Source organism: Callithrix jacchus, chromosome 13 (genome assembly GCF_049354715.1).
Source record: "Callithrix jacchus isolate 240 chromosome 13, calJac240_pri, whole genome shotgun sequence".
Taxonomy (NCBI): Eukaryota; Metazoa; Chordata; class Mammalia; order Primates; family Cebidae; genus Callithrix; species Callithrix jacchus.
The window spans coordinates 16,530,793-16,543,216 of NC_133514.1; the positions used below are offsets into that span (position 1 = coordinate 16,530,793).

Genomic DNA, 12,424 nt, shown 5'->3' on the forward strand with positions numbered 1-12,424 from the left:
GAGGGTGCATGGAATCTCAGAGAAAATCAAGGGCCTCTGAGCAGAGTGTAAAGGACGAGCGCCGCAGCTCCCCTGCCCGCCGCTCGCCCCCGCCTTCCCTTTTGCGCAGAATCCTCGCCTTGGCTGCAGCAGCGCGCTGCCCCCACCGGCCGGCGCGCCGCGATCGATCGCAGGCTGCGTCAGGATCCTCCCGGCGTATAAATAGGGGTGGCAGGACGGCGCCGAGCCGCACACAGCCATCCATCCTTCCCCTTCCCTCACTCCCCTGTCCTTCTCTCTCTCCAGGCTCCCGCCGCCGCCGCGGGCTGGGGAGCCACCGGCCGCCACCATGAGTTCCTTCAGCTTCGAGCCGTACTACTCGACCTCCTACAAGCGGCGCTACGTGGAGACGCCCCGGGTGCACATCTCCAGCGTGCGCAGCGGCTACAGCACCGCGCGCTCCGCTTACTCCAGCTACTCGGCGCCGGTTTCTTCCTCGCTGTCCGTGCGCCGCAGCTACTCGTCCAGCTCCGGCTCGTTGATGCACAGCCTGGAGAACCTCGATCTGAGCCAGGTAGCCGCCATCAGCAACGACCTCAAGTCGATCCGCACGCAGGAGAAGGCGCAGCTCCAGGACCTCAACGACCGCTTCGCCAGCTTCATCGAGCGCGTGCATGAGCTGGAGCAGCAGAACAAGGTCCTGGAAGCGGAGCTGCTGGTGCTGCGCCAGAAGCACTCGGAGCCGTCCCGCTTCCGGGCGCTGTACGAGCAGGAGATCCGCGACCTGCGCCTGGCGGCGGAAGACGCCACCAACGAGAAGCAGGCGCTCCAGGGAGAGCGCGAAGGACTCGAGGAGACCCTACGCAACCTGCAGGCGCGCTATGAAGAGGAGGTGCTGAGCCGCGAGGACGCCGAGGGCAGGCTGATGGAAGCGCGCAAAGGCGCTGACGAGGCGGCGCTTGCCCGCGCGGAGCTCGAAAAGCGCATCGACAGCCTGATGGACGAAATCGCTTTTCTGAAGAAAGTGCACGAAGAGGAGATCGCCGAGCTGCAAGCGCAGATCCAGTACGCGCAGATCTCCGTGGAGATGGACGTGTCCACCAAGCCCGACCTCTCCGCCGCGCTCAAGGACATCCGCGCTCAGTACGAGAAGCTGGCAGCCAAGAACATGCAGAACGCCGAGGAGTGGTTCAAGAGCCGCTTCACCGTCCTGACCGAGAGCGCCGCCAAGAACACCGACGCCGTGCGCGCCGCCAAGGACGAGGTGTCCGAGAGCCGCCGCCTGCTCAAGGCCAAGACCCTGGAGATCGAAGCATGCCGGGGCATGAACGAAGCGCTGGAGAAGCAGCTGCAGGAGCTGGAGGACAAGCAAAACGCAGACATCAGCGCTATGCAGGTGCGGCACCGCCCGAAACACAGGGGGGCGGAGGACTAGAGCACGGGGGAGAGTTGGTGCGCCCAGAAAGTGGGGACCAGGGGTGGTGCGGCTGCTGGCAGCTCTTGGGGATAAGGCTTGGCTCTTGGGCGCCTGTGTGGGCGGGGTGGGGCACTTGGAGGGCGTGAGCAAGGGCGCCACTGTAGTCTGGGAATGTGCTCCGTGCAGCTGCACCCGAGTTCCGCATTAAAGCTGCCCAGCCCGTGTTGGGTGGGGGAGGGGAAGATGTGGGAACTGGGCGTTGCCTGGGGCCTGCGGTGAAATTTCCTCTCTACTGACCTGTATTAACCACCAGTTACTTCGCAGCAAATATCAGATCATCTGGTTAATAAATAGTAGAGTGAATAACTCCCAATTAATTCTGAAAGGTTACGGTGACAAGCATGCTTTATGACTAGTTATACCAACCACTCCCTTCCTTTATTTAGTAGGTAGACAGGAAAATAGTTAACGTTGTTTTAGGCAGTTAACTAGGATGTTCATTTCTTTTTACTCTTTTCTTTTTCTTTGTGCAACATTTCTATTTAAAACATCTCCATCTTCTGGGAAGTAGAAAAAGTAAAATTTTAAAAAGATCTCTATTTTAAAAGATCCCCATCTTCTGGGGAGTAGAATTTTTTTTTTCTTCTGGGGAATAGAAAAATGATTTAGATACATAGGAAATATTTTAGAGAGAATAATTTTTTTCTCGTCTGGCTATTTTCTTCTGTACAGAAAGGCATTAGTTTCTTGGCATGTAACCCAGCTAAAGAAGATTTAATCAGTGGGTGAGAAACAGTTTTTCTATCATCTTAGTTTCCTTGCAGGCATTTTCTGATGATCATTAAGCTGTATTAAGTAAAGAAATAGAAGAAAAGAATTTTCTTCCATTTTGTTTGTCATCTCAGGCTTCATGAACTTGGCTATTTTAGGCAAGAAGGTTTTTAAAAAAATACAGGAAATTATTCTAGGGGAGATTTTATCAAAGGTGTGCACCTCGATTTTAATTGAAACTAGGCCTTTACAACTACACTACAGTAAAGTAATAGAAGATATTTATGCTTGGATATATTTTTTTTTTTTTGTCTTCAAACAGGACACGATCAACAAATTAGAAAATGAATTGAGGACCACAAAGAGTGAAATGGCACGATACCTAAAAGAATACCAAGACCTCCTCAATGTGAAGATGGCTTTGGATATTGAGATTGCAGCTTACAGGTGAAAATAGAGGGGCAGAGACAGCAGCCATTAAACCTTAGGAAGAAAATCAGATCCCAATTAAAGTTATGTTGGATCAGAAACCTTCAAGAATAGTCCTTTGAAATAATGAAATGTTAGTTTTTTGCTTCTTCCAAGAAGGTATTTAGATATATAAGAATTTAACCCTGTAATTAGGAGTCTTGTTTTTAGCTTCCCATTACCTTTTAAATCTGACAGGACGATTTCATGTGTTCCTGTTGTTGGTTTCTGGTCTCCATCACAAAATCCCCAGGCATTAAGTTTTGATAAATCCCAGCCCTGCTCCTGCTTCCCTTAGCCTTTAGGGTGCTCAGAGCAAGTTGTGAAACACAGGTTTCTTTTAACCTCACCTTCCATCTGCATCCCCAGGAAACTCTTGGAAGGCGAGGAGACCCGGCTCAGTTTCACCAGCGTGGGAAGCATAACCAGTGGCTATTCCCAGAGCTCCCAGGTCTTTGGCCGATCTGCCTATGGCGGTTTACAGACCAGCTCCTATCTGATGTCCGCCCGCTCCTTCCCGTCCTACTACACCAGCCATGTCCAAGAGGAACAGATCGAAGTGGAGGAAACCATTGAGGCTGCTAAGGCTGAGGAAGCCAAGGATGAGCCTCCCTCTGAAGGAGAAGCCGAGGAGGAGGAGAAGGACAAGGAGGAGGCTGAGGAAGAGGAGGCAGCCGAAGAGGAAGAAGGTATGATAAGAAACAAACCCCTGCAACTTCAAGTGCAAACTGGGTGTGGATATTTGTTAGGTGGTGGATAAGACAAATGAAGCCTTGCTTATTTATTCATATATGATTTTAGAAGCATAAATAATTTTTCTGCTTGTTCAACAAACCTTTTCTAAGCACCTACTCTGAATGAGGTCAAAATGGACCTCATTGGTCAATTGGTCAAAAATTTCATTTTTAAATACATTCATTTAACATAACAGGTCGGTGTCCTAAGGAATAAAAATAGATACCAGACACCTAAAAAAAATAGTGAGGTTAAATCTTTGGGAGGAGCAGAGCTTTCCATGCCTAGAAGTGGTCTCATTCCATTTAAATATGTGTTCAGTGGCAAATTATTCATGGCAAGCGTTGTTTGTTACATGTGCTTTTGGAGAGAATGGAGCTGGGAGGTTGTGGTGAGCACTCTGACGGTTTCATCTGCATTCACAGATAAAACCTTAACAGCCATGTTTTGACTGGCCTTACCTTGGATTTGGATTTTGTACACTTTCTTTTTATGTTCAAGCTGCCAAGGAGGAGTCTGAAGAAGCAAAGGAAGAAGAAGGAGGTGAAGTTGAAGAAGGAGAGGAAACCAAAGAAGCTGAAGAGGAGGAGAAGAAAGTTGAAGGTGCTGGGGAGGAGCAAGCAACTAAGAAGAAAGATTGAACCCCCATTTCCTTAATTATGTCAGGAACAATTCTCCCGAAATCAGGTCAACCCCATCACCAACCGACCAACCAGTTGAGTTCCAGATCCTGTGTGAATTAAAAAGTCAATATATGTATAATTCTGAGATGACTTAGGTTGGACATTCAATGTTGTGCTCTGAATTTCCTCTTTATGCAGAGTATCTGTTTGCTTGCAGAGTGGCTTTCTGGCTTGCTGCCAGCCTGTGCATGGTCCACGCTTATGAGTTCAGGAACTATGGCAATGTGAATGATTCAGATGTTTACAATAAAAAACACCACATGAGTAAATGAATTCACTAATGTTAATGTTAAACTTCATGGAAAAATAGTCCTTTGAACCTTTGGTGGTTAGCAGTTCAAGACCTTGAGTTATGTGCAATAAATAGTAAATAAAGTTATACCTAATGATGTATTTTTTGCTCTGGTTGTTAATCAAAATACCTTAAAGTTGGCACTGGTGTAAAGTATATACCAGTGGACTATTGACCTCCATAAGAACTCCAAGTTTTAACAATTACCAAGACTTTTCTTTTTGTTCCCTCATTGGAAATTCCGAGGGATACAGTTAGGTCATAACTATTCATGAAATCTCTCCCCTCAAAAATGTTACTGATAATAAACATGAGTAAATGAGAATGTCTATAAAAACAATAGACTTTGCCCCATAGCATATACTGTGTTAGGTTTTGGGATGGCTTTCTAGGGAGCGATTCTGAAAATATTTGACAGATATACTCGTTATGGTAAATAGGTCATTTCAGAGTCCAGAGTGCTAGCCATTATACCATGGAACCACAATAAATAGGTCATTTCAAACTGTTATGTCATAATGCAATATGGTTAGAATATGAATCCCATATATTCATCCCTGTAACTGTATTTTAAAATATAGTCTAAATATCATGGGCAGAGGTTAAAACCTGAGAACGTGGTACCATCAGAAGGAATGACTTATCTATATATAATTTCAGGAGAAGGGACTATCAAAGGTTATTTGTCACTCCACTGCAAACATATTGCCTGCAATTCTGAGCTCATGATTTAGTGTGTTGTTAAGCGTAATTCTGTTGCCTCAAGTAAATAGCATTTAATCTCACACAATTTCAAACCTTAAAAAACTACAGATACAGGTAATGAAATTATGAATCACTTAAGGGGGGAGGTAATATGCTTGTATGTTACATTGACATTGCTCTGCATGTGTCTTGGAAGATATTTGGATTTCACTGATAGCTTGACTGGTTGGACATATTATCAGATACACACCTCATATGTCCTCTCTGTTTATCGAAAAGTTATGAACGCTCTTGCACTTGCATTTGATGTGGAATAAATATATAGATATTATTGACTATCTGCTGTTCTGCCTTTATTCTGAAACAATTGCTTTGTCAGCTAATTTCATTCAATATTTGTTTTTTAGACAATCTTTATAAGTTATGGATTTAAACTGAAACCAAAGTGGTCTCCATTTAAAGTTACTTAATCCCTTTGTACCAACTATATCTAGTTAAATATATGTCACTATGGAAATAGGTAAGCTGTTTCTTTGCCATGATGGTATGGACTGGAATTATGAAAACTCTCAATGTATTGGCTCCTGTGAAGGGGAGACAACTCCTCAGAAACCAAGCTTTTCACATTTATGCTTAGTAGACATGGGATGATGTACATGGCAAGTCTCAAACAGATGCAAGCTACATGCAAAAAGTAACTTTAGCCAAATGAAAATCGCTGGATGCTCTGAGAACTCCTTGGTGGAAGTAAGAACACTGTACCATTCTCTACCCTGTGTGCCATAATAAAATACCAGAAAACCTAAATTGAATTTGAAGTCTTTTTTAACATTTCCCCAAATTTTGTGCTGTGGTCATTGCCCCTTTTCCCTCTGCTCCCCCTAAATTTGTGGTTCTCTTTCAGTATCTCCTCTCCTAGTGAATGATCCCCTCTCCCTAATCATCTGATTCTATTAAACAGACACCTTGAATGACAGCCTACCTCCCATTGCCTCTCCTCTGCCCCTCTAGAATAACCTATCACCAAGTTATAGTGATAACGCCTCCACATTTTAAATCCTTCCAATCCTTTCAATTTATACCGCCACCACTCTAACCTTCTCCCAGGGCCTCCTCTTGGTCTCCCTCATCCCCCTGAATGAAACCCTCTAATAGCTTCCTGCTTTTAGTATGAAAACCGAAATCTCAAATGTGATCTTCAAGGCCTGCATAGTGCTGACCCCTATCTACTTCTCTAACCTTATTTCATTGTACAGCCTTTCCCTCCACTTCAGGTACTCCAGCCACCCTGGTATTCTGTTCTCCCATCTGTCACAGGATTTTTGGTGATTCCTCTGTCTGTAGTATTCATCTTTTCTCTGCTTCCCTCAACCTTACCCAGCCAGTTCCTATTGACCGTTCAGATTTAGGCTTAAACATCATTCCCTAAAGGAAGCCTCCCCTGACCTCTTCTAGTGGGTCAAATTCTATGAAATATGTTCATAAGACTTTATAGACTTTTTAATTGTTTCCATTGGCATCTGTTTATGTGATCATTTGATGAATGTCTGCCTCCTCCACTTCTGTAGTGAGATCTGCAGAAATATTAGAATCAGATCTCTGTTGCTCATTAATTTATCCCCAGCATCCAGCATAGTTCCTGCCATAGTAGAAGCACAATGTAAATTTATTTGGTAAAGTTCCCATCGATTAAAATGCCTTCACGATAACTGCCAAGTCAAGAGTGTTCAATAATCAGTCCCAGTCTAGTCCATACCTTCTTGTGGAAAGAGCAAAGAATCAAGAGTCCATCCTGGGTCCTAGCTTTGCACTATTATGGAACATTGGCCATTTCTATCCAACTTCAATTTGCTTATCTACACAAGGGTTCAGTGGTGGATGTCTCAGATCCTTCCTAGATTCATAATTCAAAATCTCCCGAAATACCTTCACTGCTTTATTTTAGAAGTCCAGGCTAAATGGCTGAATGGAGAACACATATATGACACTCAAGTCCTCACTAAAAATCCATCCGCTAAAGGAAATTGCTGAACTTAGTGTGAAGTTTCATTGCTAGCAATTTAATTGCTCAAATTGGTAAGCGATTAACTTGGTCACTCTTTTCCCCACGCGGAGATTCCAGTGCTGTTGGAGGGGTTGCTGTGTCCTATGATGCTGTTCTAAGTACATTTTCTGTATTAACTCATTTCTTCCTTACATACAACAATGTTCCAAGTCCAGTATGATTATTATCCCCCATTTTATTATTATTTTAAAATTATGGCCAGGCATGGTGGCTCATGCCTGTAATCGCAGCGCTTTGGGAGGCCGACATGGGCGGATCATGAGGTCAGGAGTTTGAGACCGGCCTGGCCATATGATGAAACCCTGTTTCTACTAAAAATACAAAGATTAGCCAGGTGTGGTGGCACACACCTACAGTTCCAGCTACTCAGGAGGCTGAGGCAGAAGAATCGCTTGAACCTAGGAGGCAGAGGTTGCAGTGAGCCAAGGTCGCGTCACTGCACTCTAGACTGGGTGACAGAACGAGACTCTGTCTCAAAAAAAATTTGTGTTATTTAAAAATAGTGACAGCGTCTCACTATACTGCCAGGATTGGTCTTGAACTCCTGGGCTCAAGTGGTCTGCCTACCTTGGCCTCCCAAAGTGCTGGGATTAAAGGTGTGAGCCACCGCGAGCAGCCTATCATCCCCATTTTACAGATGAGAAACTAGGGTTAAAGGACTCGACAAAGGTCATGTAGCTGTTTGGTGGCAGAGCTGGGACTCAGACTCACCCACCTCACTGCCTCTCCTTTGTGGTCCGGCTTGTAAGGCACACTTGTGTTATCAGAGTATGTTCCCACAGGCGTGTTTTGTGACAGTGGTTGTAGAATTTACACAATAGTCAGAATCCTTACAAGGCAGTCCTGTACCATTCAAGAGCCACATGTATGCTCACAGTGTTCCATTGTAGTGAGGATCATGGTTTTCTTTCACCCCTTTGATTATTTATGTCCATGTCTTAATTGCTCTGCTAAGATAAGCTTTCAGAAGGCAGGAATCCGATCTTTCAAACAGAGAAGAGTTTGACATTTATCTTCAAGGATCAGTAACATCAAGATGCTGGTTCTTATGGTGTTATTCTTCTACCAGGCCACAATTTTCTAGTACTGTTGACATTTTAGTAGTCCTCAATTTTTTCTTCTCCTTCTTTTCCTCCCTTTACTCTTCACCTTTTTATTGTCTTCTTCTTTTCCTCTTCCTTCTTCTTGCATGTCGTCTTACTGCAAACAATTTCAAATCATTTTGGGAGGGGAGGGGAATAAAGATTGACTGAATCAATGAATGTCTTTGTTTCCCTTCCCAACACCCAACAAGGCATCTTGGGTTGCGTGGGCATATGTTCCTGAAATGGCAAAGGTTTAATACTTGTGAGGGATTTCCATAAACATGAACGGCATAGAGAATTTCTTCTTTCTTTCTTGGGGACAAAGCGTCAGACGCCACAACTGGTTCAGCCGTGATTCCTTTGCAAGGGGCTCCCAGTGGCAAATTCAGAACGTTTATCTCTCAGGAAAATGTCCAGCAGAGTGAAGTGCAGTGAGTTATACAAGCTAGGCAGTGAGGACCATTTTCAGTTTCAGGTCATCTAGAAAATTCTCAGTGAAGAGTCTTAAATAAGAACTAGAAAGTCAAAAGATAAGGCAGCATGAGAAGAAAACACCCTTAGCAGCCCCAGAAGGTAACTGTAACTAGTTTTTTAAAACTAGTCTTTTAATTCTACTTCAACATAGGTAATTATTTGCATATGAGGGTTTACAAAATATATAACAATGATATTAAAAACAAATTTGAAAATAAAACACATTTCCTCCATTTATGTCAGTTATTTTTATCTATATGTTCTGTTTTAGTTCTTGCTCCTATTTATGTATATTTTTACACTCATTCAGTCCACAAAATTAATCACATACTAAGTGCCAGATGCTAAGGTACAAGAAATAAAGCAGAAAATGTTCCTACTTTCAGGGACTTAATAATGGTGTGCATTTTTGTGTGTGTGTGTGTGTGTGTGTGTGTGTGTGTAACAGCCAGTGAACAAGTAAACAGGTTAACAGGTAGGTAGTCTTTGATGAAAGTCAGGCATGTAAGGATCTGGGGTATTAGTGCTGCAGGTGGGGAATTACAAGCACAGCAAGCTTGGCTTCTTTGAACCCAGAAACATGCATTAAGCTCATTGTTTAGTCTTATAAATGAGACACAAGTGAGATTATAAATGTGAGCAGAAGACATGGCTTAGAAATACAGGTAAAAGCCAGGTTATATGTGGGCTTGAAGGCCAAATAATTTAGATTTTATTTCTTGCGCAATTAGAAACTTTTGAAGAGGTTACTCAGGGGAGGGGTGATATTATCTTGATAAGCTTTATAAAGACTACTGTGGCTCTTGTGTAGAGAATAGACTCTAGAAAAACAAGAATCAAAGTAACGAGATTAAGAGACTGTTTTAGTCAAGATAAGAATAGGCAGTGACATTAGACATGGCACTACATGGTATGATTCAATAATTTTTTTTTTTTTTCTGAGATGGGGTTTCCCTCTTGTTGCCCAGGTGGAGTGCAATGGCTCAATCTCCGCTCACTGCAACCTCTGCCTCACAGGTTCAAGTGACAGTCCCGCCTCAGCCTCCCAAGTAGCTGGGATTACAGGCATGTGCCACCACGCCTGGCTAATTTTGTATTTTTGGTAAAGATGAGGTTTTCCCATGTTGGTCAGGCTGGTCTCAATCTGCCCACCTTGGCCTCCCAAAGTGCTGGGATTACAGGCTTGAGCCATTGTGCCCAGCCAAGAAATTCTTAAGGCATTTCTTACTGACAGAATAAATGAATGAAGAAGGAAAGTTGTAAACAGTATCTTTTGATAACAACATAATATTTTAACAAATAAATATGTGGTATGTATTAGTTATTTGCTGCTGTACAACAAATCATTCCAATGCAAAGTGGCTTTGAACACCTCAGTTACTCATTGTTTCTTAGTTTCTGCAGGTCACTAATGTGGGAGTGGCTCTGTTGGGTTATTCTGGCTCTTGGCTGCTCATGGACTTGCAGTGAGATATTGACTGAGGGTACTATTAATTCAGGGGCTTGATTAGGGATGCAGGATCCCTTTCAAAGTGGCTTATCAATTTGGTTGGCCATTTCTTCTCCATGTGGGCCTCTCCAAGGAGCTGCTTGAGTAGTCTTACAACATGGTAGCTGGACTTCCCCAGAGCAAGGCCTCCAAGAAACCCAGGCAGAAGTTGCAATGTCTCCTTGACCAAGGCTTGAAAGTCACACACCATCACTAACACTGTGTACCGTTGGTCACAGAAACTAGTCTGCCTGATTCAGTGCGGGAGAGATCTATGCAAGGGCATATACCAAGGGCAAATAGCAAGAGGGGAAGATCCTTAGAGGCTACCACAAGGTAGCTGGGCATGTGGATATTTCTTTTATGAACAACAGGCATGCATTCCACAGATTCTGAAATAATTCCAGTTTCAAATATTCTTCTGCTCTAATTTCACAAGTATACTCATTCTTATCTGTTTGTGTGTCCCAATTTAAGTTTAAAAACATGTTCATAAAAATTCTGGATAGCATGGCAATAAAAATCCAATGTATGTCTTCATGTTTACCCTTCTAGTGAAGTATTCCTTTAATAATTCCCTCAGTGGATTTTTGTATTCAAGAGGTATCATGTCCATTTTAATAGCACCTGATGAGTAATCCCACATTTGTGGTCTGTAAAGGGTGATAGCTTTATTTTAAGATCTTCACTTCCTGCATTCATTCATTTGAAATAAAATGTATATTACTCTATCTAATTGGAATAAATATGGGGGCAGCTAATATGTGACAAGGTAGATTGTGACAGAAAAATAAAAGTGTTTATTGTTTTACTGGGTGATCAAACTCGTCCCAGTTGACACTGTAAATTTATTTTTAGGGCTCATGCCTGTAACTTTGGCACTTTGGGAGACTGTGATGGGAAGGTTGTTTGAAGCCAAAAATTTGAGACCAGCTTGGGCAACATATCGAGACCCTGTCTGTATAAAAACTAACTAAAAAAACACCCAGTTAGTTGGGTGTGGTGGCACATGCCTGTAGTTCTAGCTACTCGGAAAGATTAAACTATCAATTTTTAAGAATGCTTTTCATTTGCCCATGATTTTAAATGGGAGATTTTTAATAAATGAAATTTACATTAATTACAAGTAGTCTTAATATAAAATGATAAAATAAGAAACATATAAAACAAAAAACATGAGATTCTGCAGATGAGATTCAGGCTTCTTGTAGCTATTTAAACACACTTTCATTTGTGCATTGGGGGCCACGAATCCCTTTACCCTTAAGTAAATGTCATTCTTTCAGTTTATAACCATCCTTATACCTTCATATGGAGTATAGGCTGTTTCCTGACATGATCATTAGAAAAAAGACAAATAGCAACTAGCAGGATGCTTTGATGCAGTGAAATTAATGCTCTTTTCCTCTGTATCTACTCCCACCAGTAAAGACAGAAATCCTACATTAAAAACTCTGTTTTACCTAATCTTATCTGGCTGCGAGGAATGAATGATCTGCTTGTTCTGATTTTTTAGTTCATTTTGAATTGTTTATTCACTGGAGAATTCTGTCTTTTTAACATGCATGCACGCACACACACATGCACACGCACATGCGCGCACACACACACACACACACACACACAGTGAGAGAGAATCAGTGGCTTTCTCTCCCCTCCACCGCATCCTAGATGTACACAAAGGAGAATATATGTGAGAGAGAATCTCACCTGGGAGCCACAAATCATTCACACAATTTAAGGCAGAAAAAATAGCGTCAGGTGAAACTAACTAAGAATTTTTTTCTTTCTTTTTTTTTTTACTTTTAGACGGGGTCTGGCTCTGTCATCCAGGCTGGAGCGCAGCAGTGTAATCATGGCTCTCTGCAGCCTCAACCTCCTGGGCTCAAGCAATCCTTTGACCTCAGCCCACACCACCAGCCTGACTAATTTTACTTTTTGTAGGGATAGGGGCCTCCCTATATTACCAAAGCTGATAGGAAACTCCTGGGCCCATGTGATCCTCCCTGATTGGCCTCCTATAGTGCTGAGATTATATGTGTGAGCCACCTCCACCACCCTAAGGGTGAGAGTAAAATCCAACTCCTTCCCCCGTGGGTTTGTCAATTGGCCCCTATGGTCAGCAGGATCCCAGTATGAACCCAGGACTCTGGTTATGGGGCACTTAACCAAGAGAGTGACTTTCCCTTGAGTGGTCTGTGGAAGTGACTTCTGTGTGTGAACCAAGTCCCCAAAGGGCCACTTTAGTGACTGAATAGGAG

General features: G+C 43.1%; 1 protein-coding gene across 1 annotated transcript; it reads left to right on the forward strand.

The window, feature by feature from the left end:
• Nucleotides 1–228: 228 nt before the first annotated feature.
• Nucleotides 229–5,857, forward strand: NEFL (neurofilament light chain). The gene is made up of 4 exons (XM_002756830.6): nt 229–1,375; nt 2,490–2,614; nt 3,005–3,324; nt 3,872–5,857. The coding sequence occupies exons 1-4, from the start codon at nt 329–331 to the stop codon at nt 4,009–4,011; spliced, it is 1,632 nt and encodes a 543-aa protein (XP_002756876.1). The 5' UTR covers nt 229–328; the 3' UTR covers nt 4,012–5,857.
• The last annotated feature ends 6,567 nt before the right edge of the window (nt 5,858–12,424 follow it).